Raw genomic sequence first — 24,682 nt, 5'->3', positions numbered from 1 at the left:
ATGTAAATGTGTGTATGTGTATACATACATACATATATACATGTATGTATATAAGGCTGGCTGATTTCACATTGTTCTCAACAGATGTTATGCTTAATATAGTTACCTTACTTTTTCTAGGAGTCTGTTTCTTGTCACTCTAGGTAGTAGGAGTTACCTCACACCAAAAAAAAACAATTCCATTCAATTCCAGCTTAGTGGATCAATGAGCTTAATGGGATGGTTGATAGGAGCCTCAATATCTCACCAAGCTCCCCCACTAACACGGATTACAGCTCCTGAAGCACATCACAGAGACCCCCTGTGCCTCTTGCTCTACACCGCAAAAGAGGCCTCTTCCCTCTGGTCAAATGTTACTGTCCCTATAGCCTCATGGAGGGGTGTTGTTTTTCTAAATTTCTAAGTTTCATGAGTCTCCCCTTTCCCTCTAAGAAGGTCTCTTTCAAGCCTGTGGAACAGCTGCACAAAAAGAGTCAGGTGATGTATCTTCTTAGCTTTCCCCATGGTCTGAATGAAACTCAGCAGAGAAGGCTTGAAGAAATGGTGCCACATTTGACAAGCAGTGTAAATATGTCTTAGGGTGGGTGCTGTTGAGTCCGGAGGGGTCCGCATCTCTCCTGCATATCCAGCTTCCTTTCAAAAGCTTTCACCTAAATGCTAACCACGGAAAAGTATAAGTATGAAAACAATGTCACAGGAAGGAATCACCTACCCAGGCCTTCAAAATCTTGGGGGTGGGTGGTGGAAGGGACCTCACAGTGTGAGGTCTGCCACAGTATCAGTCACCTCCCTGAACCTAGGTTTGTTCTAGCTGAAGTGCCTGCCAATTTTTCATGTCCCTTCTCTCTCTTTAGTCCATCCTAAGAAACTAAGAACCCATCAGAGAGATGTCTATGTAGAAAAGAATTGCTGCCAAGCCTTGCTTGGCATTCCAAGAAAGTTTGCAAGGAATATTTGTAGGGTGATTTGAAGAAACCAGAAGCATCCTGAGATCTATGTATTATCTGAAAAACAGCATAGGCTTTAGAATTTGTTTTTGATGGCTCAGTGGTTAAGAGCACTGCCTTATCCAAGGGACCCGGGTTCAACTCCCAATATGGCAGCTCCCACATGGCAGCTCACAACTGTCTATAACTGCAGTTCTGACACCTTCATACCAATGCACAAAGAATAAAATGAAATAAATTATTTTAAAAAAGAATTTGTTTTTGGAGATGATGATGTTGCAATAGTGACATCTGGTTCTCTAGAATCCAAGTCTTTCTCTGAAAGTATAAAAAGAATATGCTACTTGTAAGGACTAAAATAAAAATTGCAAAGGAGGTAAAAACTGATATTTTACATTAAACTAAGAGCTCTTGGTATTTGAAAGTCAACATAATGATAACAGAACTGTCTATTTTAAAATCAGCATAGGGGGCTGGAGGGAATGGATTAGTTGGTACAATGCTTACACTTACAAGCAAGTTAAAGGACCTAAATATGATCCACAGAACCCAAGTAAAAAGGCCCACAGCGCAGGAAAGCTGGGCACAGAGTATCCCCGGAGTTCACACTCCACCCTAACTGTGAGCTTCAGGCCAATGAAAGATTATGTCTCATAGGAGGTGGGACAGTGTTCCTGGGGAATACATCGGAGGCATCTTCTGGCCCTCACACATACTCACACTCACACCAGAGTGTTCATACACACACATAAGAGTGAGCATAGCAGTAGAATTTTCACATAATGAATATGAAATGAAATGATGATGCCAGACCTAATAAAGACTTCTGAGACTTTAGAGATAGTCTACAAAGACCAACCAAAAAGAGTATTACATTCCTGAGTTTGCAGACATCAGGTTTACCAGTTCAGATCATCTCCTTGATTTTATTTTATGATCCTGCTATCAAAGCTTAAAAAATGTTATGTATCTATTTCTGATACAAGCTCAATCTAGCAGTTATATAAAAATATAAACAGCATTTCATGTCTAATTCATCCCCACAGTTATTAACTAACACAGGCGCTAGAGAGATGGCTCTTCTGTTTAGAGTACATATCAATCCTCCAGAGGACCCATGCTTAGTTCCCATCACCCAAGTCCAGCAGCAGCTCACAACTGAGCTGTCTGCTAACTCCAGCTCCAGGGATTCCAATATCTGTGGCCTTCAACGGCTCTCTCTCTCTCTCTCTCTCCCCTCTCCTCTCCTCAAATAATAAAGATAAAAATTTTAAATAAAAAGTAAGTTAAAACACCAAGTTATGGACTCCAAGGTCTCTCTCTCTCTCTCTCTCTCTCTCTCTCTCTCTCTCTCTCTTGTCCTCCCTAACATCAGTAATTGTGTTTACATCCCCCCCACCCACCTAGCTCTACGTATACTAAAAACCCAGTGGTGGTAAAAACCCTGAAATATAATTTTCATTCTAGTAAACCGATCCTGACATTATCTGCATTTGACTGCAGCTTCACCTGCTGTCCCACAGCGCAGGTTCCCGTGGGCTCCTGCTGAGAATTCTCTCTTAGTGTGGACGGTAGCCAGGGTTGGTTGAAGACCCCCAACATGAGGACAGGTTCTCGGCTCCACCTAAATGCCAGCACGCTGCATCCACCCCTCCTTATTTACAGCCCGGTAGAGACTGTGGATGGCCGGGGACACCCCGCTTTGAGAAAGAAAAACCAGGAGAGCCGCACTCAACGTTGAAATTAGGCAGACATTTCAGATTTCCATAGACAACCGAAAAAGCTAACATCTGTTAGATTTCCCCCCTCGGGTTTGAGGGCAGCCTGTGTGTAAGTCTTCATATCTCTGAGTGTGTGCACACGGGCGGAGAGGGTGTAGCCTTCCATCCTCAAATCTGAAAAGATGGAGAGATTTCAGAGGGCCCAGATGTGCCAAAGGTCAGGGAGATCAATAGACAGGCCCTACCGCGGGAAGAGGGGGGTCGGATGGAAAACACTGCCGCGGTACTGAAGCCACCGAGAGGTAAGGGAGTTTCTGAATAATTAAAAAGTTAAGAATGAACAAACTCGGTTGCCATGGGGGAAGGAGGAAGGGTGGGGGGGAAGGGGGAAAAAAGCAGTTGATGTGGTAATTAACAATTTGGTGGGAGCCTAGGCGGGTCACCTACTTTCTCAGATCAGAGCCCCATCAGAAATTCTTTTAAGTGTCCTTCTGCGTCGCCAAAGATGACAACAGCAAATCAATAAGTGCTTGAAATGAAAGGGGATGCAGGCTGGCGAGCCCCCGGGCTACAGATTTCCCAGCGGCAGCCTTTTCTGAACTCCTGGAGCGCGCCTCGCACCGCCCCCTCTTCAGATGAGTTACCTTTCATTCCCCGTCTCAGGACGAAGGTGAATGCTCAGTTAGTTTATCTATTAAATGTCCGCGCTGGCTCCAAGCTCTCGGACCGCGCGGAGAGCAGCGCTCCGACTCTCTTCGGCCTGCCGCGGAGACCCCAATGCCGGGAAAGTTTGGCCCGCGGACCCGAGGAGCCCCGCACCTCGGGGCAGGCCCCAGTCTCCGCCGCAGTAGCTCTCCTGGGTTGGGACTGAAGGGTTCCAGGCAGAGCAAAGGGCCGGGGACGTTGCGGCCAATGGCGTTCTCTTTTCCACTTCATTAATTTACAAACAAATACAAAACCACTAACCGCAGAGCAAGACCTGTACTGCAAAATTAAGGCTCGGACTGCACGACTCAGAATACTAGGTGCTGATCTGTTATCTTCCAAAAACCCACCCTTCTCCTAATCTGTCTAGATTTAACACAGCGTTCCCCGGACGTTTTAATTAGGTAATTCATTAGTGAGTCAATACAGACGTTTATATATTCTTTTAGCTCAAGTGGTTAAGTACTAATTTCACAATGATTATAAAAAAAACAGGAATAGACAATGCATAATAATTTTAATTTATATGCAAATCAATCAGTTCATCTTAAATGCCTTTTTACAAACAATAATTAACTATACTGTAGCATCAAAAACCCTGATCGAACCTCTCAGATAGATAATTCGGAAACAAGATCTGGACTGGGGGGAAAAAATTCAGAAGCACCAACAAATCAATCATTTGTGGAAGCAGTTAAACATCACTAGCCACAGATATTTACATACTTGCTTGTTGTCAGATAAAGGAACCAGGGCAATTGCTCGCCAGTGCTGAAGACTGGGGGAAGTAAATGGCAGCCAGCAGCCCATCACAGCGGGCTTGAGAAGAATAGGGTGCCTTTTCTAAATCCGGATTGGGATGAGTGAGTTGCCAGGGGTCACCCCGTATCTATCCTTGGTTTTTGCCCTCTGTGATCACAACACGTTCGTCTTCAGTAAGCTCCCCGTTTTTTAATTCCCTGCTCTGACAACCACGTGTGCTGGTTCAAAACATCGTTCGGGATGAAGAAAATGCAAAATCTCCCTAAAAAAAAAAAAACCATCCGAATCTGTGGAGCCAGCACCCTGCTGCTCTCTTCTAAGGCTGTGTGTTCCCCTTGGTCTCCCTTCCCCTCCCTAAATAAGACCACGGACGGACGCGTCACCACAAACGATTAAAGGGAATGTTCCAATGCTTTGCTTTCCTGGAAGGCTGTATCTGTAGATACAGTCCAAATTTTTGGAAAAAGCAGAAAGGATGTAAACTTGAGGGTGTCGGGTACTGCTGAGACATTCTATAGTGTGTGTGTGTGTGTGTGTGTGTGTGTGTGTGTGTGTGTGTGTGTGTTTTAACCAGGGATTACCAGGCTCTCGCACTGGAGTTGTTTATGTAAAAGCGTAACATCCTTGAAATTCACTGATACACAGGTCAGTGTCTCCCAAGCCCAGGCTCCCAGTCCAGACGACCTGGCCCTTAAGGAGCTAGTACCTTTGATGCTACAATCTTGTTTACATCTGCAGAGCAGAGAATTGCTTGCTTGGCTTGGACTCTCCCCCTACTAACCCTTTCTACTTCGAAAAATACAATCTCTGTGGCCCACACTGGCGTTGCTGCATTGACGAAGGGAAAGAAGAAGAAGGAGAAAAAAAAAAAAAAACTGAAATCCACGTCTTAAATCAGCTCAGAGGTTCGTTACCCACCCCTGCCCACCCCCAGCACCCTGCCTCCCTGCTGCATGCTTAATGTATTCCCTGGTGATTCTGAGCATTAATTAGTTGTTTAATGGGGGTATGACTAAAAATGTAAAAGAAGGATTAGGAGCGTGAAACGTATGTCCAGCTCCTTCCCCACACTCGAGGAGGGAATGAGAATCATTCTGGATCTTCTATTTCTCCAGGAGCCATTTGCATTTCCCACCAGCTGCTCACTTCAGCTGCACTGGGGCTGGGCGAAGCTGAGAGGACCCAGCTCAGCACAGAGGGACTGCAGCCGCCCTGGCTGGGGTTAACCAGGCCGGGTGGGGTTGATTCCCGGTGGAGAGGGCAGAGTGGAGCCGCCGCCTCGCCTCCCGGAGCCCCTTCCCCCAGCCCTGCCAGCAAACCTCCGAAGCCTTCAAGTGGGGAAAGAGTTGCCTGCGCAGCTCTGCGGGGCTCTCTAGCGCAGCTCCTTTCTCTTTCTCTGGTCTCAAGCCGGGCTTGGTTTTCACATTCTTCCCACTTTTCTGTGTCTCCAGACTTGCCACGAGCTCCTGGCCAGGCTGGTCTACTGTGAGCACCTCTTACTGTCTCATTTTAACGCAAAGGGAGAAAAGGCAGAAGTGGGGCATTCGCCTATTATTTTGGAGGGTGAGGAGCCAGCAGAAATAGTGGATGGGCAGGTCCTTCCACTGTGGACAATGCTGTTGCCCAGGACATGTTCCAGAGAGGTGAGACCAGAGTCCAGTTGAAGGATTTGTTGAAGACATTTGATTTTTTTTTCCTCCAAAAGGCTCAGAAACAATGAGGAAATAAAAAATAAAAATAAAACAGTGTGTGGCTGTTTTTCTCCTGTTTCTCTTCCTTTGAATGGCACTGCTCTGAGTTTCCATTGGGTAAGAAGAGAAAGCTTGGAGTTTTCGTTGATGTTACAAGGTTAGAGAATGGCTGAAAACGCAGTTCTCTCATCAGTTTCCTCCCAGGCAGAAGAGGCAAACTCTTTCCATAAAATGAGTCCATCTGTCGACTGTTAGCTGTTTCAAAGTGAAGGGATTTGGCACTCAAAACAAATTGAGCAAGTTTGTTTGCCTGTTTTTACTGCTAACACCAATGAATTGAAAACACCGATTCATTCAAGAAAACATAGAACACAAGCAGCCCCCACCCACCCACCCCCAAATTCAGAGAAAGCTCAGCATGTGCAGGGTGGTCCTTGGGTTAGCTCTCCTCGCATACACACCCCACCGACATTCTTCGGAGGAGCCAGTGTATTTTTTCCTCAAATTACACGAATTGGTTTGCTGACTTAGGAAGAAGAACAGTAGGAATTTGAGAGGGAACTTTGTTTTCTACCAGGGACCAAGGAGAAATGAGTTTTAATGGCAGGTCTGATTGGGTTGTGTTCCAAAGCAAGGATTAACACTGGTGAGAAAACACCAACCCACGACGGTCGGCTGTTTTCTGATATTTGTTTCTAAAACGTATATTGACAGGATGTCGTGAAGATCCGAAGAACTTTGTCTCCCATGTGCCTAGAGGACGCCTTCACACCTGATCCTCCAGGCGAATCGTATTTATATATAGTCCTTGTAAATAGTCCTTCCACCCAAAGGCAAGACTCGGCCAAAATATCCCGTTCATTACCAAAACACAGACTCAGTAAGGAAATCGGGAACTGAGGAATTAGATGGAGGAGACAGTTTCAGAGTGCAAATGGCCCCTCCGACCTTCCAGGCTCTAGACTTTTAAGGGCAAACGCTCACGTGGGGGAAACTTTCTCCTCCTTTCCCACCCCCAGTCCCGTGCAATTTAATACCACTCTCAGTCAGGAACCTTAACCTCGTCATTTTAAAAAATGAGATATCCGTGACCCGGGGTGACCTTGTTGAGTTGTAGGTACAGCAGAGGAAATTCTAGACTCTGAGAGTGCGCCAGACTTGAGCAGGAGAGCCCCATCTCTGCACACAAACTGGTCGGTGTGTGGCCCTGTGTACCTGCGCTTTTTACTCGCCAAACGCTGGGATCCGCCCGCCTTGACCTCAAGACACTGGGTCCTAGTCTGCCCGAGCTATAGTCTAGGCCTTCCTCTGGTTCTCTCTCTCTCTCTCTCTCTCTCTCTCTCTCTCTCTCTCTCTCTCTCTCTCTCTCTCTCCATCCTCCCCTCCCCCGTGGCCCTCCCACTCTCTGCTACTAGATCACCCTGCTTTTGTAACTTCTCCACAGTCATCATCTCCCTCGACACCCCATCCATCCGCCCACTTCCAGTCTGCCCTCCGTGGACCTCTCTCCTGGAGTCAGTCGCGCTCTAAGCAGGTTTCCTCTGCTCCGAAAGGCCTGAAAGGAGGTCGGGCACGCACGCCACTCACACCCACCCTCCAGAAGCCTCACCGGTGTCAAACCAAGGCACACTGCCCTTTGTTTCCTTCCGTGGACCACTTTCCGTGCCCCCTCCTCGTGATTTTGCTCCTCGAGAATCGGTTTCTGTCTCCCCGGGCTCCGGCCCTCCCACTTAGATTTAGAAGGGCCCTGGGGTTTGACGCACCATTCTTCTTTTTTTTTTTTTTTTTTTTTTTCCTTGCCCTCCATCCCGCCCTCATCCCCCACCCGACTCCCTCCCCGGTTAGAGTGCTGGTCCCGGCCACAGGGCCAGCTCCCGTGGAAGCCTCCCGCCGGCTCCCTCCGGGGTTCTGTCCCGGGCCTCAGCCCCACCCCCACCCCCCCACCCCCTCCAAGGGCTTCACTTGCCAGCCCTCGTCATCCCGCGTCCCCTCGGTCGCCCCCGTACGCTCCCCCACCCCACCCCACCCCACCCCCCGCAGTGGCCCAAGCGTCGTGCTCGCTCCGTGATCGCCCAGCGTTACAGCAGGCTCGGCCGCCCGCCCGCCCGCCCGCCCGCCCGCGCGCCACTGTGCTCTGGAGTTTGGTGGAATCTCTGCTGACGTCACGTCACTCCGCACACGGAGTCGGAGCGGAGGGAAGAGAGAGGGATGAGAGCGAGGGAGGGGAGAGAGCGCGCGAGACCCGCAGAGAAAGCCGGAGAGCAGCCGACGGAGACGGCCGCCGGCGCCCGCTAGCTCTCGCGGCTCCCCGCGGAGACCCTCTCGGAACTTGGCACCCTGAGGATCCCCGAGGTCCCCCTCCACCTCCCCAGGGCCCGCTCCCCGGAGCCGGCTGTGCGGCCCGAGCCCTCCGCCGCCTGGCAGTCACCCTGGGAAGCGGCGGGACGCGGAGACAGCCGCTCGCTCCGGTAGCCGGTAAGTGGAGGCCCTGTCTCCCCCACGGAGCTGTGAGATAATGCGAGTCTGGAAATTTGTTCCACTTCGGAGGACCTCCGCCCGCTGTGATTTGTGGCTCTCCCGACTGCTTTCTCCCCGAGGTTAGCGCAGTTGCCCCAACAGATCCTGCAGAGCCCCTGATCCTCTGGTCCTCAACCGCAGACGCCAGGACAATCCTGCCGGGCGCTGGAGTCGAGTGGAAGCCAGACATGGCTGGCATTTAGAGCGAGGCATCTTCCCTGAAATTACGATGCCAACGGGATAGGGAGAAAGCCTCCGGCCGAGGATTAGCCGACCCAAGATAAAGGGCCCCCTCGCTACGAAGTTTCTGCTACTGGAATCGATTAGCCCCTTCCCATCATTACCCACTGGAAAGAAGAGAGAGAGAGAGAGAGAGAGAGAGAGAGAGAGAGAGAGAGAGAGAGAGAGAAGATTCCATCTTAACTGGCAGTCAGTGACCTCTCAGGCCCAAGCGAATTACCTGGGAGCCAGGCCTGGATGCCAAGCCCACACAATTACTTCGGATTATAAATCCTTTAAATTGATCAGCAGTCAGCTCCAATCTTGTACTGCAAAAGATGCATTTTAAACGGAGGCAGGGGGGCAACTGTTTTGCAACTGGTAACTAAGTCAAAACATGCGACTCCAAGCCGGGGGAAATACGGTCCTTTTACTCCAATTGAATGACCGTTCCTAAACAATTTAGAAATCAAACTCTCCCAGGAAGCTGGGACTTTTTTGTTTTTATTCTCTTGTGGTTTTTTTTTTATTCTGTATTTTATTGAGGCAAATTAAAACGAAGGAGGAGGAACTTTTGCTAATCTGAATTACATTAATAGGTACTCTTACATTCTAAACTAGCTAACAAGCAAATAATCTGATTTTAAGAGATCTCTGCATCCTTTTTAGACCATTAATCACAACTAAAGATGTTTTGACCACCTAAAAAGCACATACCAATAATTTCAGAGAAACAAAGCTCATCACCAAAATGAATTGAGCCTTTACTTTAGGTTGGTGGGGTTGACAATGAGCACAGTACTCCAATAATCAAAGTTTAGGTTGTTGTTGTTTTTTTTTTTTTAAAGTAGCCACTTCACTTATGGAATGTTTCGCTTTGCCTCAGCAAAACTAGGCTTAAGTTATCGCTCTGCTTTGTCCTGTAAGTTGAGCAGGGTTGCCTTCTAACGCTCCAGAAGCACACATTCCACGGAGCTTTAAAGAAAGCTTGCTCGTGGTAAAACACGGAGCTTCGTTAAAGTGGTATCTTAATTTCCTTAAATGATTGCCCACTGCAAATTAATTACTGCCTAATCACCCCAATTTAGTTCATTTAAAACATATGTCCCAGTCCTTTTTTTTTTTTTCAGCTTTCCATGAATGGTTCTGTTATTGGATGAGGAGGTAGATGGAAAGGGGTGAAATAGGAAAGATTTTGGGTTTTTTTTTTCGTGTGTGTGTGTGTGTTTGTTTTGTTTTGTTTTGGAATGATTAGAACCATGGTTTCTTCTACGACTCCATTCTTGTGTTGCTTGTGTCAGAAATTATTTCTTTAAGCAAGCTGTTCTATTTCTTAGGGCTTGCCTGCCTGCCTGGCCAGGGTGCTATCATGCATGCTAATTGCTGCGTGGTGCTTTATTAACACAATCACAATATGGAATGGAAGCTGGCCCTAGCCGGATTGCTTGGCATATATATTCCAACCAGCGTGTGAACTTTTGGCGTGAGAATAACTTCAAATCAGGAAACATCTACTATCTAAAATGTGGAGATTAGCCACCCAAACCAGTGTTGTAATCTAGCAGTGAAATTTGTCACCTATTAGCTGCCTTGATGGGGCACTTTTAAGCATCAGCAGATAAGACTTGAAGATCTCTCTTTAAAGGGGGAAAAAAATCTCAGTTAGGTAGACAGAACTCACTTATTAGGCCTGGTCATTATATGGAGCATGGAATCAAAGTCTCCGGATTCATATCGCTGAAAAACGCGCCTCAGAGCCACAAGGACATGTAGCAAGGAGCGAAGGGCCATATCTTGAGCTTCTTTTCATTCCTTGGGCTGGAGTCCATCCATTCTTGAAGGTTTTCTGGCTTCCTATTGCTTTGTTTGGTGCTCAGCACCAAAGCTTGGGGGGTGGGGGAAAATGTGCAGTAACTGACTTTACAGCCCGTGAGAAGGTCTTTCTCTTATATATATTTCAGTCCTTTAAAATAAATAAATAAAACTATTTGCAGTTGCCATCTGCGACGCTGTGGCTACTGGCTAATAATGCAGCCAGTTCAGACATATAAAAAAAAAAAGATTATCGAAATGATGATGACATGCAAATTTCCCCCGAAATTATCATAAGTAAACATTTGAAGTCTGGACTAATAAAATCCCATCTGTGTTACTTCATATCGAGTTAGTAGAAAGCTGTGATAATGAATTTTGTAATATCTCCCGAACAGACATCTCAATCAGGGACTAATCCTGTGATTTTACTGCAGAATCGCTAAATCTGGAGCCGCCAAACTGCTACTTCTGGGCCCACGGGCCCACGAGGATCCGCAGAGTCCCCACCGGGTGCTCACTAGTTGGTGGGGGAACCGCGTACGGGCCCCCCAATCTCGGATTCCCCAGGCGTCCACACCGGGAGGCCCCTCCTCCAGGCAGCGCGTCCTTGGCTAGAATGCCCCTGGAGCTTGGGTAGCTCCAGGAGAGGCTGAGGAGCTTGGAAATGCACCTCAGGCCAAACTGCGGCCCACCAGCCTGGCAAAGCCGGCTCCCACCTCCAGCCCTAGGCTCTAAGGGAAAGGGACTCTCCGGGTATCAGGCGCAGCACAGTTAGCAAGACCCAAGATTCAAGGGCCTGAGAAACCCACCGCCTTCTTCCCTTTCTTGTCTTGAAAGCAACCACTCCATCTAGCCCTCCGCCACCCACCTCTCTTTGCCTGTGGCAAAGAAAAGGGGCCCCGTCAAAAGCTTGGCCGTCTGAGCTGCGGTTGGAAATTTGAAAAGGATCTAGCTTGCCTCGGACGAGAAAGGCAGGAACTGGAGGCGCAGCCTCCCCACTGCTGTTTCTTTGGGCTTGGCGGCCCCTCCAGCAAGGCTTGCCCGGGTCTCCTGTCTCGCTCAGCCCGTTGCGCGTTCTCAGCTCTACGATCTTAAATCATACTTTAGGGTAAATACATTGCCGGGTGAGCATCTCCAGGGAAAAGAGTGGCTAAATATGGAAACGCCGCTCCTGGTGGAGGAGAGGCCCTAATTCAGCTCGCTCTCGGGGCACCTTGTCTTTTCCTTTCAGAATCACAGAAAACGGAGGGGAAAAGTGGCTTTGTGGAGCCGGGCAAGCTGTTTCTGGCCTTCTGCAAATGTTTACTGAGCTCAGATTGACTGACACCGTATTGAATGGTGATCTTTCTGAGGAGAAGTCCCACTTCTATCCATCCCCAAATTGTCTACAAGCTTAAGGTTGCTCCCTGGCCTAGTCGCCCTTGAACGTAGCTCCTCCAGAAGCCCGCGGTTTTATTGGCCTCCTAACCCCTGGGCCTTTTCCCCCTTTCAACTGGGGACGTAAAATCCCTCCAGGTAAACATCGGCGGGAGTCCTGGATCCGAGGCTGGAAGGATGCTGCTCCCTCCGCTCCAGGAGAGAAGCCTGCCCAAACGCCAGCCCCTAGCAGGCGGCTAACCGCCCGGAGCTGATCCTCCTGCTCCGGCCGCAGCACCTCCTCAAAGCCGCGCCTCTGTTCTGTTTTGCAGATAACGGGGGATGGAGACCAACTGTCGCAAACTGGTTTCGGCGTGCGTACAACTAGGTAAGAGCCCACTCCTCGCACCCGGGTCCCTGGAAGGGAGACCGCGCTAAGCGAGAGAGGAGAGGAGGAGGCGCCGGCTCGCCCAGCGAGGCTCGCAGAAGCTGGAGCTTCCTCCGGGAGGCCTCAGCAAAAAAAAAAAAAAAAAAAAAGAAAAGAAAAGAAATCAGAGTAGGGCAGCCGCGGCCTTGCCCTTTACGGGAGATTTGGGCTCAGGTGGACCAGTGTGGCCCGCCCTGACCCTCTTCCAGGCTGCCCGTCCGGTGGCACGGGGACAGATCACCGGCTGCACTGGGTGGCCAGGGGGCCCGGGGGCTGGGCACGCGGCCCGTCCTTCCTCTAACGGGGTCTCTGCTCTCTGTCCCCTTTTTCTCCTCCGTCCCGCCTCGCCCCCCTAACCCTGGCCCTGTCCCGGGGGCGCCTTTCCGCCGCCCTTTGGCACCCCCTGCCAACCGCGCGTGGGGCGGGGCGCGCTCGCGGCCCAGGCGTGCAGCCGGCGGCCGTTGAATGTCTCTTCTCCAAAGACACCGAAATCAGAAAGGTCGAGTTCACAGACTCTCCGGAGAGCCGGAAAGAGGCAGCCAGCAGCAAGCCGTTCCCGCGGCAGCATCCCGGCGCCAATGGTAAGGGGGGGGAGGGAGGCGCAGGCCGCGCGCCGGGCTCCCGCCTCCGGGACTGGGGGCCTCCGGCCAAGCCCGGGCGGGCGGAGCCGCCGGAGCCGCCGGAGCCGGGGTCCCCGCTGCAGGACCCAGACGGCTGGCCGCCGGGGAGAACGCGGAGCAGCCGTCCCGGGGACTTTAATTCCTTTCCACAAATTATACTGCACTCCTGAGACCCAACACCTCTCCCTTTCCTCTCCCCCTGTGGTCTGATCCCCTGCGCACGCCCGGGCCTACCGCCGCCGCGCCGTCTGGCCCTGCAAAGTGGTCCAACAGCGACCTCTGTCGCTCAGCAGCTCCCATTGCACGCGGCCCCGCCAGGGCCCACCGGGTCCCTGAGGCTTGCAGCCACTGCCCCACCGGGGCTGGTAGGTGCGGAGTTGAACGCTCCTGACAAACGCTGGAAAGTTGCGTCGGAGGCTCTGTTCGGAGGGTCTGGGTTCGGGCAACATCCCCGAAGAGCCGGAGACGGCAGCTGCGCGCAGCGCACCAGGTCCGCAGGGCTCTCGCTCCTGTCCGCCAGCCCTTGCTGCCGGGCCTGGCTGCTAGGCCTCGGGCTGGGATAACGCGGTTCCTCGATTGGCTGGTTTCGTCCCAGAACCGTCGGTCCGTTGGCATGGGCGAAAGGTTAAAAAGTCTTCCACGCACAGCCAAGGCCTTGAGGAAATTGCAACTTGTCCTTAAATAATGTGTGTGTGTGTGTGTGTGTGTGTACACACGAGAGATGGAGAGGCCTTTCTTTGGAATACATGTAATGTAAAATCCTTATTTACGTTTTGGTTTTCTTTGTTGTTTTGTTTTGTTTTACTATCCTCCGGGTTTTCCAGGCTCCAGAACGAGTAAGTGTCCAACCTTAGGGGGTTGTTGACCTTTGATTGTGTGAGGAGATAAAACTCCCCACCACCCGCGGCCCCTAGCCCCACACACAAATGTAACGCGTGCCAAAGTGAGTAATTCGGAACCCCTGTCGAGCAAACAAAAAAATATTACTAAGGGGGAAAAAAAACCACCAACAACAAAGGTTTTCTGCGTGCATCCGAGCGAAAAGCATCGTTTGTTGAAACAAAGCCCCTAGAATAGAACGAGCTGCGGCTTTCCCCGCCGGGCACTGAACACTTCCTTAGTCGTCCTGCTGGGCCGGTTAAACGCTCACTTGTCCGGGATTAACCCCAAGGGGTTAAATGGGGGCAATGCAGAGATAATGTCTGGTGATTTCTGTCATTAAGATTGTGTTAAATTCTTCTTCTGTTTGATAATCGGTCGTAAAAATAAATTATTAGACCGGAGAATGTTTGGGATATGGTTAAAAATCAAGAGCAGCGACGACTCCCTGGGAGAAAGCTTTGTGCAGGCTGGGCCTCGGCCCTGACCAGACCTGAAAAGCCCAAATCTGGCTTCGCAGGGGGCGGGCCGGCAGCCGCCCAGCGGAGGGCTCGGTACGTCTTGTAGCCTGTGACCCGAGGTCTTGACCCCTCCCCTTATTTCGTTGACCCAAAGAATTGTTTCTGAGGCTAGGTGGCCTGTTTTGTTGTTGTTGTTGTTGTTTGTTTTTGTTTTGTTTTTTGAGCTAATAGATGCAGGACCCAGTCGAGGAGTCGGCGACGGGATAAGGTCTTTCCTTGTAGGTAGGCAGGAAGTGTCTAAGAGCCTGTGGAGTTGAGTTCCCTCGCCAAGTGCCCTGGCATTAGCTTTTGATAATAGGAGAAAGAAAGGAAAAAGAAAATGTGTGTGTGTGTGTGTGTATGTGCGCGCGCGCAGAGACAGAGACAGAGGGATTGTAGCGTTTACCTGCAGGACGAATTGTTTTAGAGCACCTACGAAAGGGTCTCCCCCAACATTGACAAAAGGTCTGTTTTTCTGTCTTTTGGACCGAAGGGAAAAAAATGTTGTCCAAACGTGTTTAATGGCATTAATTTAAAAGAGGCATGTGATGAGCAGAGATACTGAAAACCTTGATTTTACTGTTTTATTTTTCAGTGGATTGATAAATTTTAAAAAATGTCATAGACGAGTGAGCAAAAGCCCTTAATCACTGCAGGAAGGTCACCAGAGTTAAGTACCTTTTAGGGATTATTAAAAAAATAATAATTTACGGAATACACAAACTTCTGACTGGGATTTACTTTCTGCCCTTTTAAGGTTTCTTACATATTTTTTAAGTGCCATGCGGTGACAAAGGGGGAGCCGTAGGACTCAGTGATGGCGCCTAGCTTTTCTGTCTCAAATACCTGCGGCTGCGCGCTCCTCCAGGGGTACCCTAGCTCGGCATAAGAGCTAAGCCAGGCTCCTTACACCCTCCACCAGGACTCAAATCTTGAAACTGAAGGCAGTGTAGGGGCTGAGAGAGTTAATGGAACCGCGGCCCAGCACCAGGAGAGGGGGCATTTGGGCCGGTCCTTTAGAAAGGAGCAAAGGCCAGCTGAAGACTTCTCAGAGCTACGGTTTTTAGGAACTCTTAAAATGGTCTTGACCTTCAGGAAGGGAAGAGCGTGCAGAAAGGCCGCTTCGCTGCCCGCCGGGCCTCAAAGCCCTGTGACAGGCGGCCAGTACTTCGCCCGCTTTCCACGCCATTAATTTTTAAATAGCTTCGACAGAATGGCTGGGCTGAGAGTATTCCGATCACACCACGGCCCAGATTTTTTTTTCCTACCTCGGAAGGAAACTCCAAGGTCCCTCCAGACATCCTGGGACACCCCACACACACACACACACACCCCTTCTGCCTCAGTGGCAGCTCAGTCCCCTTTGGAGGGTGCGGGTAAACTGTGGCCCTCCAGGGGTTCAGTTTCCTTCTTGGGTTCCCATTCACTTAACCAGCAAATGTTGGCATAGCTCGACCTACGTGGACTCCTAAGTCACCCACAAAAGCTAATGATCCGGTTTCCCTTAAGTGAGAGACCTTCTAACAAGAGCCACTCAAACCTTCTGGAGCAAAATGCAAAGTGGGGGTGTCTGGGGCAGGGATCTGAGCCCCGAGGAGGGTGGAGGGGAAGGTTGTGTGGGAAACTGGAGAGATCCTGTCCGTGACGAGGAGGCAAGGTGCAGGTGCTAGCTGAAGGAGATTTGAAGCTTGAAAAAGCAAAGAGATCTGGGCGGTGACAGTTATCTTTTTTTCTTTCCCTGGCTGACACCACCTCTACCACCACTAAACCTGCAGTTGACTGGCAGAAGCTGCCTCCCTGCCTATGGCTTCCAACCCCCAATCCCAGTGGGAAATTGTACCAGATGTCCAGGTAGCCAGTCCCTGTGGCAAGTCTTGTTTGCAGGTGGCGTCCCTCCCAACCGCCTCCACTCTCCCTCAAAGTTTCTTTAGGTCGCCTAGGCTGCTCCTCCTCGCAGACTGCTGTTAATATATGCAGCGGTTGTTAGAGCGACTCCGGGGAAAAGGAAATGTATAACGAAAGCTTATTCGTGAGCAGGAATATACTAATGGAACAATCTGATGTCTTCTTAATCCTATGTAAAAAGCTTTGTCGTCTTCCTAATATTGACTGAATGGGTAATTAATGGCTCTTCATCTAGGCGAACGCCCTGTAATCCAAGATAGGCAAAAGACAACAGCCCAAGTTAGAAGACAAAAGGCCCCGACAGCAACCACAGGCCCCTCCCTAGGGACTCCCAGTGGGAAACTTTCTTCCCAGGGGAAAGGAGGCCGGGGTAGAAGGTGAGACCCACCCTTCCTGGGCTTCACTAACCGCAGCACTTGACCGACGCTCAGCTCTCCAGAAGGCAGCTCTTCTCGCTCCAGCCCTCCTCTCTCTCTTCTTAACTTCTTTAGGACGTCCCCATCTAAGTAGCCATCCAAAGATCACCCACCCACAAGAGGTCCTTTAAAATCCTCGCCCCTGGACCTTTGAGACCCAGGATACCCCTTTTACAAACCAGCGCTTACGGTCCGTCTCCCCACCCCCACCTCAACTGCTAAAGTTGAATAAAATCCCGGGGCAAACACAGGCACAGAGAGTGCAGGTGTGTCGAAGAGCCATCAGGAGCAGTGGTTGAGGCAATGCCTTTGTGAGGGTCTGACATGAAGAGTGCCCGAGATTTTCCCAGTGTGTTTTGAACATGCTGACATTTTAATTTAAACCTTTAGAGTAATACATTACTAAGGTTACTACAATGGAGTGGGTTCTTCTTTTTATATATATATATATTTTTTATTTTGTGTGTGTGTGTGTGTGTGTGTGTGTGTGTGTCAGCTGACAGCTTTTAAAATATTATTTCGCTAGGGAAATAAAAGCTTCATCTCAGATTATAGGTGGGTATTTTTGGATTTATGTGATTTATGGTCACCATGGCAACTAATGCCGAATGTTAGCTACCAGCATGTCTGGGAGAGAAAAAACAGAAAGAAGGGAGAGTGAGAGAAATAGGAAAAGGAGGTGAACATGAGCTGGAGAGAGAGGATTGACTTAATCCAATTATTTTTTAAGTGACTTCAGTTAGCCCCTTGCACCTTCTTTTCTCCAAACCCGGATATCTATATTTATTTTCATTTTTCATTCTCTTCCTGCCCTTGCCTTTTTCTCAGCTTTCCGCTCCTCTCCTGTCTCACCGCCCCTCTTTTCCTTTCTTTTTCCTGTCTTCTCCACACCACGAAGTCACATTTAACTAAACCGATCTCCTGGTTCAGTAAATTAATGCTTTCCTGAAATCAAATGAATGAGCGTCCGGTGAACCTGCCGTGCTCAGGTGCAAATATGTGAGGGGGACATTAGCTGCTTTTGGGTTACTAGTGTCAGCACCTTCCTTCTGCACCCCCAGCCCTTCCCTCTTTCCTCCCTGGGCAGAGGCAGATGCCTCTCACTGGTACCCTAATATTTCCTAGGTTGTCCCCCAAATCTCCTTCAAAAGGTTGAGCAATTACACTAGAGCTGGTAGGGCAGAAACAGGGGCGTGTTTCTATGGGCTGCAGGGGCTGAGTGTTAGCTATTCTCTGGCCTTCTGATACAGAACAGAATCCGACCCTTTAACAAACCCCCAATGTTTTGTTACATTTAGGGAACAACAAGAAAAATCATCTACAGTGAAGCTTTTGGTTTGGGAGGAGTGGTCCCTTTCATGAGTGTGTGTGCAGGGGAGGTGTTTTCAAGCCTGGTTTGTGCCCAGACAGTAGAAAGTGGGGATAAGAGGCCACTTCTCTGGATGTGGTGCCAGGTCTCCCCTGACCTCTTTGCCTCACAACACCCACACACATAGTACCCATCACATGTCCAAATAAGTCCTGGCCAGGCCTCAGCCTTGAGCCACTGGGGCCTATGCAACACACACACACACACACACACACACACACATACACACACACACACACACACACCTTTATGGCCTGACAGCTCAGGGAGACCTCCCCTTGTGCCATCTTCTAGGTGAGTTCTGAGGGCAGAATCTTTACAAAATTTGAGGAGTGATTGATTGATTGGGTCCTAGCCCAGACTCTGCCCCTACCAAAAGGCATGGCCCGGACCTACTGTTCACTGGGATGGCTGGAGGGGGTTTGCTCAACTAACACTAAAGAGTGTGAAATTAAATAAGACTTTAAGACCTGTAATCAGTGGCAAATACCAGCTCAAAACACGCCTGACCCTATGTCACGTATTTCCCTTCCAGAGGGTCTTTCTTTGAAGGAATAAGGGGGAAAAATCCAATTGAGGTGGCCAGGCCTCCCCTCACTTAACCTTGAACAGAAGACTTCTCTGATGGTGGCTGAAGTCACTATCATTTCTAGAGTCAAACAAGAAGAAGCCGCTTGGCTTTGCAGTGGTAATGAACTCTCTGTTTTGATTTAGAACCCCTTCGTCGTCTGTCACCCCTGACTCTCCACAAATCTTAAATAGTTGATTAGAACTCTAAACCTGGTCTCTACCGTTTAGTCTTCATTATAAAGTATTTCTTGGTCCCTATCACACACCTCTGCACCCTGCTCTGGCATGAACCCTTTTGGTCCTTAAAGGCTGACGTCCATCAGGACACAGCTCGGCATGTGTAAAGCAAGCAGGAGAGGGTCAGTTGACTGTGAAAAATATTTTAGAAGACATTTTTGACTCAGTTGCGTGTGTGTGTGTGTGTGTGTGTGTGTGTATGCGCGCGCGTGCACGCGCGCTCGAGTTCGATGAAATGCGTATATGCACACACATCAATGATAAGCAATTCTGTTTTTATGATAGTCAGCATTCCCTGCATTTTGCATCGATGTCTTTATTCTCTTGACCTCAGTGGTTCTACACAGTCTAAGTTTTTATCTGTTCAGACTTGGCAGTCTGTGGATCGGTGGGTGTCTTTCCAAAATCTCCCATAGTTCGGCACTATAGGAGCCACCACTTAGCCTTGGGTTTTCCATCCACGCAGGGGTCTGTTTGAGGCCCTCCCTGTGTGTGTTTTTACATATGGAATGTTCTACCACAAGAGTGGAACCACCAGCGCTTACGCTGAGAGTCTCTGGGGTGAATGGGAGGTGACCTTGAAAATCTTTATGACTCCTTGCAACTTCTTAGTTTTGCAGAGAAATAAGTTTTGAAAAAGGCCTCTAGCCTCAAAACAAACAAATAAATTATCACCATCATCGTCAACAACAACAACTGTTTTGACACTCCAGGATTCAAATCTTGAGGCAAAGAAGAGCATGCCTGCAAGAGTAGAGAATCTTTCATTCTTTGTTGCAATGGAGTCTACCATGAAATGAAGCCTTATGTGCTGTGCTGTGCTATTGTGATGCCCACATTGTGCTGGGGTTTAGGAGAAGAAACTAGACTATGATTAGTAAATGCAGTGGGCAGAAAAGATCTGGATTCGTATTGACTTAGTTATAGGTCATTGGCTGGCAAGTGCACGGGAGAAAATATTTACTTTACACATATACTTTATGATCTTGAGGGAATTAGAGAAAATTCAATAAGAAAATGGCTAGAAACATTTAAAACCCTTATTTAAGAGACTTAAGCAAATTAGAGTCTTATCAGATTAAAAACCACTACAAATGTAAGGACGTTGTCTTCAGTGAAACACTGTGGGGTCTGAGAAGGAGATTCGCCCGCCAAATCTCAGGGATAAAACGAGCCATTTAAGCACCAGATAATGAGTAGAATGTAAATTAATTTAACCTTCTTTACCAATAGCCTGCTGGTGTAATGTGTATAATTTAGTGATAAGGTTGCAGGACCTAATAGAGCTGGATCTATGATTCTCAGTTAAGGCTGTGAGCAGGTGTGTGCGTGTTTATGTGTGTAGAACAGGATGAGGTGGAATGAAAGGTTAAAACCAAGAGCCCTGACCTAAAACTTATGAAGAAATGTCTAAATTCTGAATGTCTAAATATCTAATTTTTTGAAGTGGAATGACAGTGACGTGAAGAGATTGGAAATAATTTTCATTTGGGTCCTTTGTATATTCAAGATGGAAGGAATTGTTGATGGCACTGGCGGGGGGGGGTAAGGGTAAAAAGACAGACAGATGTTATAACTGCATCTGTAGCCAGCCTCAGTTGCTCAGTGCCAGGTTAAGTTCCCCAGTCCTGTGAATAAGAGCTAGGAGGTAGTTTGCTGAAGATTCCTTATACTGCAAATCATTGACTATAACGTCAAACAAATTACATTCGGGGAAGATGACACTAAATCCACAGTGAAACAATCGCAAATGCAGAAAACCAGGGAAGGGAGGAGATTACTTTGTGCTCTTCAGCTAACCTAGGGGGGGGGGGGGGTTTGAGGGAGAGTGGGCCACAAAAGGAGTGTGTGTGTGTGTGTGTGTGTGTGTGTGTGTGTTGCCAGATCTCAAACCCAGAACCCCCTGAGTGCTAGGTAAGAGCTTTAACAATGAGTGGAATCCTCCTCTCCAGGCCCACAAAGGACTTAGAAAAATTATTTTAAATGTGTTTGAATTTACATCTTTGGAACTTAAATTTCCTTTGAAATAATGCTGCACGGTGCCGCTGCCTCCACTGGAGATCTGTTCTGTTTCCTACAAATGAAAAAGACTTTGCTTTTTCTAGTTGGGCAGACCTCTAGGCTCCACTCACACACACACTCCCCTTAGTGCAAACCTACTGTTTCTGTCTACTTGTGCTTTAATGATTCAAGACAGCCTTGAGCTCCCTAGGAAAAGAAAATGACTGTTAAAAATCATCCTTGAAATTGGTCATTTGGCAACGTTCTTAATTGTATGGAAATTCATTAAGGCATATTTTCTATATAATTAGCTCAAGGTTGTTGATTCTACCGGCTAAAGCCCGGATTTGAATCTGATTGATAATAAAGTAAACAAGAGAGTCGAATTTAAAGCATAGCTCTCTCTGGCTAGAACGAGCTTAATACAGTGAACAAGGAATTTGAAAGATCTAGGATGTGTCTTAATCAACGTTAAGTAGAATGGATAAGCTTTCGGCATTTCGAAAACGCTGGGTTAGGGTTTCTACTCTATTGTGAGTTTTCTGTCTGGGGACTAATAAGCATTACAGAGGACGTGATTTGAGGCGACTTTTTTATTCATGTATAAATCCAGAGCGAACCACCAAGCAGTTGTTCGACTAAAGTCAAGGTAATTTTCTTTTGACGGGTCCATTTTCTTCTCGATTTCTAATTTATTAGCCTGCCTTTTCAAGACTCTGTCTCCTTTGCAATTAAAGTAAAGCTTCCTCAGATTAGCGCGACGTTCACCTGACAGGCGAAAGGGGAGAGGGCGGCGGAGTTAAGACGAGAAAGGCGATTTGCTGCTGTTTTCTAACTTCACAGCCTTGGGCAGCAGATCCCCTTTCTGTCTGGGCCCCGAGCGTGGGGAAACTCGGCTCTTAGAAAGGACCGCAGTGAGGCACAGAAGGAGGGGAGCGGGGTGCTTGCTGAACCGTACGCGCTTCGGACCTGGACTCTCCTTCTTCTCTCCCCGAACCCTCCGACCCCAAGCCTCCTGACCCTCCACCTTCCAGCCCTAACCCAAAAGGCGGATCGCCTTTGGCTGGGCGGGAGCTGAATTCCCAGGAGCGCGCCCGTGTAGACCGGGTGGGCACCGCTGGGCCTCACACCGCTGATAGGTGCAGACAGAACCAGCCCTCCGGCGCGGGCTCGGGGCCTCGCGATTGGTGTGGAGCCACGTCACTCCGAGCCCCGGGAAGGGTCTGGGAGGAGGCGGAGGGCGGGGAGAGCTGGGGAAGGGCCGCCGCCGAGTGACGTCTCGCCACCAGGAAGCCCGCCTCTGGTTTTAAGATGTTAGGCCAACAGGGAAGCGCCGAGCCGCAGAGCTAGCCTGTCGCTCGCTCGCTCGCTCGCCCGGGGCCGTCCGGAGCCGAGCGGCGGCGGGGCCCGGCTCCAGCTCCGCGGGGCCCCAGGGGGGTGTGTGCGCTCCGCCGAGGGTGCGCCCGGCGAGGCCCGCGCCCGTGGCCGTGGCGGCCGCAGCCGCCGCGCGGGAGGGGGGGATCCGATATCAGCTACCTGTCCCTGTCACTCTTGACACTTCGCTGTCAAGGGCTGCGGCGCGGGGGGCGGGCAGAGCGCGCCCGGTGCCGTCCTTATTGGAGGGGGATCCGGGGGAGGGAGGGAGGGAGGGAGGCAGGAGAAGGGTCTTTGCCCATTCTTGTTTCGCTTCGGATCCTGGAAGTCGGCTCCCCGCAGAGGCCCGCGGCGGCTCGGTCCCGCCCGCGTCCCCAAGTCTCCGTCGACCGCGGGACTCTTTTTTTTTTTTTTTGGCCGGAGCCTGCAGCTTAGAGGAGCCGGGGGGCGGCTCGGACTCGAGGACCCGGCCGGAGTCAGCGTCCCCTGGCTGTGCGCTGTCGGCTGACACGGGGACGCTCGGCGCCTAGGGCGCTCCCCGGAACCGGCGGCCTCCGGGGCTCGGCTGGCAGCGGCGGTAGCCCTGGGACTCGTGGGGCGCCGCGCTCCCCCCCGTCCATGAACTGCATGAAAGGGCCGCTGCCCCTGGAGCACCGAGCAGCCGGGACCAAGCTGTCGGCCGCCTCGTCGCCCTTCTGTCACCATCCCCAGGCGTTAGCCATGGCTTCGGTGCTGGCTCCCGGGCAGCCCCGCTCCCTGGACTCGTCCAAACACAGGCTGGAGGTGCACACCATCTCCGACACCTCCAGCCCCGAGGCCGCAGGTAAGGCGCCGTGCTGTCCCCCACCACCGCCACCACGGACGTCTGAGCGCAGCCCCCTGGCGCCCCCCGGCCCGCTGGACCCCCCCCCCCAGGAGGTCGCCCCCTCCTGGGGGAGGCGTGGTGGGAGTGGTCGCTCGAGCAGCCCAGGCGCTGAACTTCCTGGAGCCTGGATTCTCGAGACCCCGTCCCTCCCCTTCGGTCCCCCACGGTCTCGGCTCCGGCGGCCCTAGTCACCCCCTCACCAGCCACCGACCCGAGTTTCTTGGGGCACAGACGCCTCGGATGTTCGGAGGCCGCCCCGACTCGGCCCCCAACCCCCGGTCCTCTCGTCGACCTCCCGGGGGGGGGGGGGAGATTCGATCCTTTCAAGCTGTATTTTCAGAAACACTTTAGAGAGACCCCTGGCAGCGAGGTACACCTCCCCGCCCCGGGGAGAAGAACTCCCTATCCTGGATCCTGACATCCACTCACTTTGGCCTTCCAAACGCGCGTGGAAACCTGAGGTTTTGGGGGGAGGGGGAGCTGTCTTCCAAAAACATGTGTTTCTCGAGGATGTTTCTGTACTTGCGAACGGAGGTTATAAAAAAAAAAAAATCGAGTGCGCCGCCTGGGCGAGATAAACGTGTAAATAAAGCGTGCGGCGCCGGGGGAGGGGAGGAAGTGGGGCGCGCACACCCACACTTTGGCCGCTCCCGGAGGGACGCGGGCGCCGCGCGCAGCCGGGTCCCCAGCCAGCCCCGGCCTCTCCCCGGCCTCGGCCACTCGGTCGGGTTGAGAGGTGGCGTTTGTTTTTTGTTTTGTTGTTTTGTTTTGTTTTTGTTTTCGCGGATTTGAATCTGACCGAAACTGTGCGTTTCTTTTTGTTTTTGCCCTTTTTTTTTTTTTAATTTTTTTCAGAGAAAGATAAGGGCCAGCAGGGAAAGAATGAGGACGTGGGCGCCGAGGACCCGTCCAAGAAGAAGCGGCAGCGGCGGCAACGGACTCATTTCACCAGCCAGCAGCTGCAGGAGCTGGAGGCCACTTTCCAGAGGAACCGCTACCCGGACATGTCCACTCGCGAGGAAATCGCCGTGTGGACCAACCTCACGGAAGCCCGAGTCCGGGTAGGAGCCTGCACCCAGTCTGGGCAAACCAGGGGCTCGGGAGGGGGAGGCCTTGCCAAGCTTCAGACGCTTCAGGTCGGGGCTGGGGGTGGGGGTGGGGGGCAGCGAGAAGTGATGGGTGGGGAGGAGGCAGCGTCGCCCCTGAAGGGCGCGGGTGGGAAGCTGCGTGCGCGAGGAAGAAGCCTGAGGCTGCCAGGCGGCCAGTGTGCCCGAGGTTGCACGCCCCGGGTCCCCAGGCGGAGCTGGCCGCCTGGCGCAGGCGCGTAGAGCCTCACCAGCCCTCTGCCCGGCCACCCGGCGCCCTCCCAAGCTGAGTTGCGCGGGCATTCCTCAGCAAAGGGCATTGTGTTCCCGGCTTGCCGTCGCCAGACGAGCGCCAATAAAATCCCTCACCGCCAGGAGCTGTGAACAGGCTCCAACCTGTGCTCCTAGAACAAGAAAACCCTCCAGACACACGCAAGGGTTTGGCCTCACTGGGGAACCTTCGCGCCCAGCCCGGCCCAGCCTTTTTCTCCCCTTAAGTTGCTCACGGGTCTTTTGCCTGGCGAGTTTTTCAGCCATTCTGATCTCTCTCTCTCTCTCTCTCTCTCACACACACACACACACTCCACTGCCTAGTTTTGGAAGCCCTGGAGGAAACGACTATTCTGCTGGAGCTTTTAGTAAGAAAGGAGAAAAGAAAGACGTTTCAATTTGGTTTATTTATCTTCTCGAGGAAGTTCAGC

The 24,682-nt window shown here is 50.7% G+C and overlaps 2 protein-coding genes across 13 annotated transcripts in view; both read left to right on the top strand.

The window, feature by feature from the left end:
• Positions 1-3,203: 3,203 nt before the first annotated feature.
• Positions 3,204-11,014, top strand: LOC132657112 (uncharacterized). Its single transcript, XM_060393333.1, has 3 exons — positions 3,204-3,528; positions 7,672-8,301; positions 10,812-11,014. The coding sequence occupies exons 1-3, from the start codon at positions 3,204-3,206 to the stop codon at positions 11,012-11,014; spliced, it is 1,158 nt and encodes a 385-aa protein (XP_060249316.1).
• Positions 8,005-24,682, top strand: part of Pitx2 (paired like homeodomain 2) — a 61,608-nt gene continuing 44,930 nt past the window's right edge. For 9 of the 12 annotated variants that reach the window (XM_060392710.1, XM_060392712.1, XM_060392706.1 and 6 more), the window contains exons 1-2: positions 22,320-22,854; positions 23,752-23,957. In XM_060392710.1, the coding sequence (XP_060248693.1) occupies positions 22,650-22,854; positions 23,752-23,957 (411 nt within the window). In that variant the 5' untranslated portion in view covers positions 22,320-22,649. The other 3 variants (XM_021644937.2, XM_060392715.1, XM_060392714.1) reach the window with 3 other exon arrangements.

The sequence above is a fragment of the Meriones unguiculatus genome, chromosome 10, assembly GCF_030254825.1.
Source record: "Meriones unguiculatus strain TT.TT164.6M chromosome 10, Bangor_MerUng_6.1, whole genome shotgun sequence".
Taxonomy (NCBI): domain Eukaryota; kingdom Metazoa; phylum Chordata; class Mammalia; order Rodentia; family Muridae; genus Meriones; species Meriones unguiculatus.
Note: the sequence above shows the minus strand (reverse complement) of the source record. Positions and strands in the feature narration are given on the sequence as shown.

Coding starts and splice junctions, on each gene's coding strand:
- LOC132657112 (XM_060393333.1), top strand. CDS start 3,204: ATGAAAGGGGATGCAGGCTGGCGAGCCCCCGGGCTACAGATTTCCCAG. Junction 3,529..7,671: donor CGCCGCAGTAGCTCTCCTGG/GTTGGGACTGAA, acceptor CTCCCCGGTTAG/AGTGCTGGTCCCGGCCACAG. Junction 8,302..10,811: donor GCCGCTCGCTCCGGTAGCCG/GTAAGTGGAGGC, acceptor ATTTTACTGCAG/AATCGCTAAATCTGGAGCCG.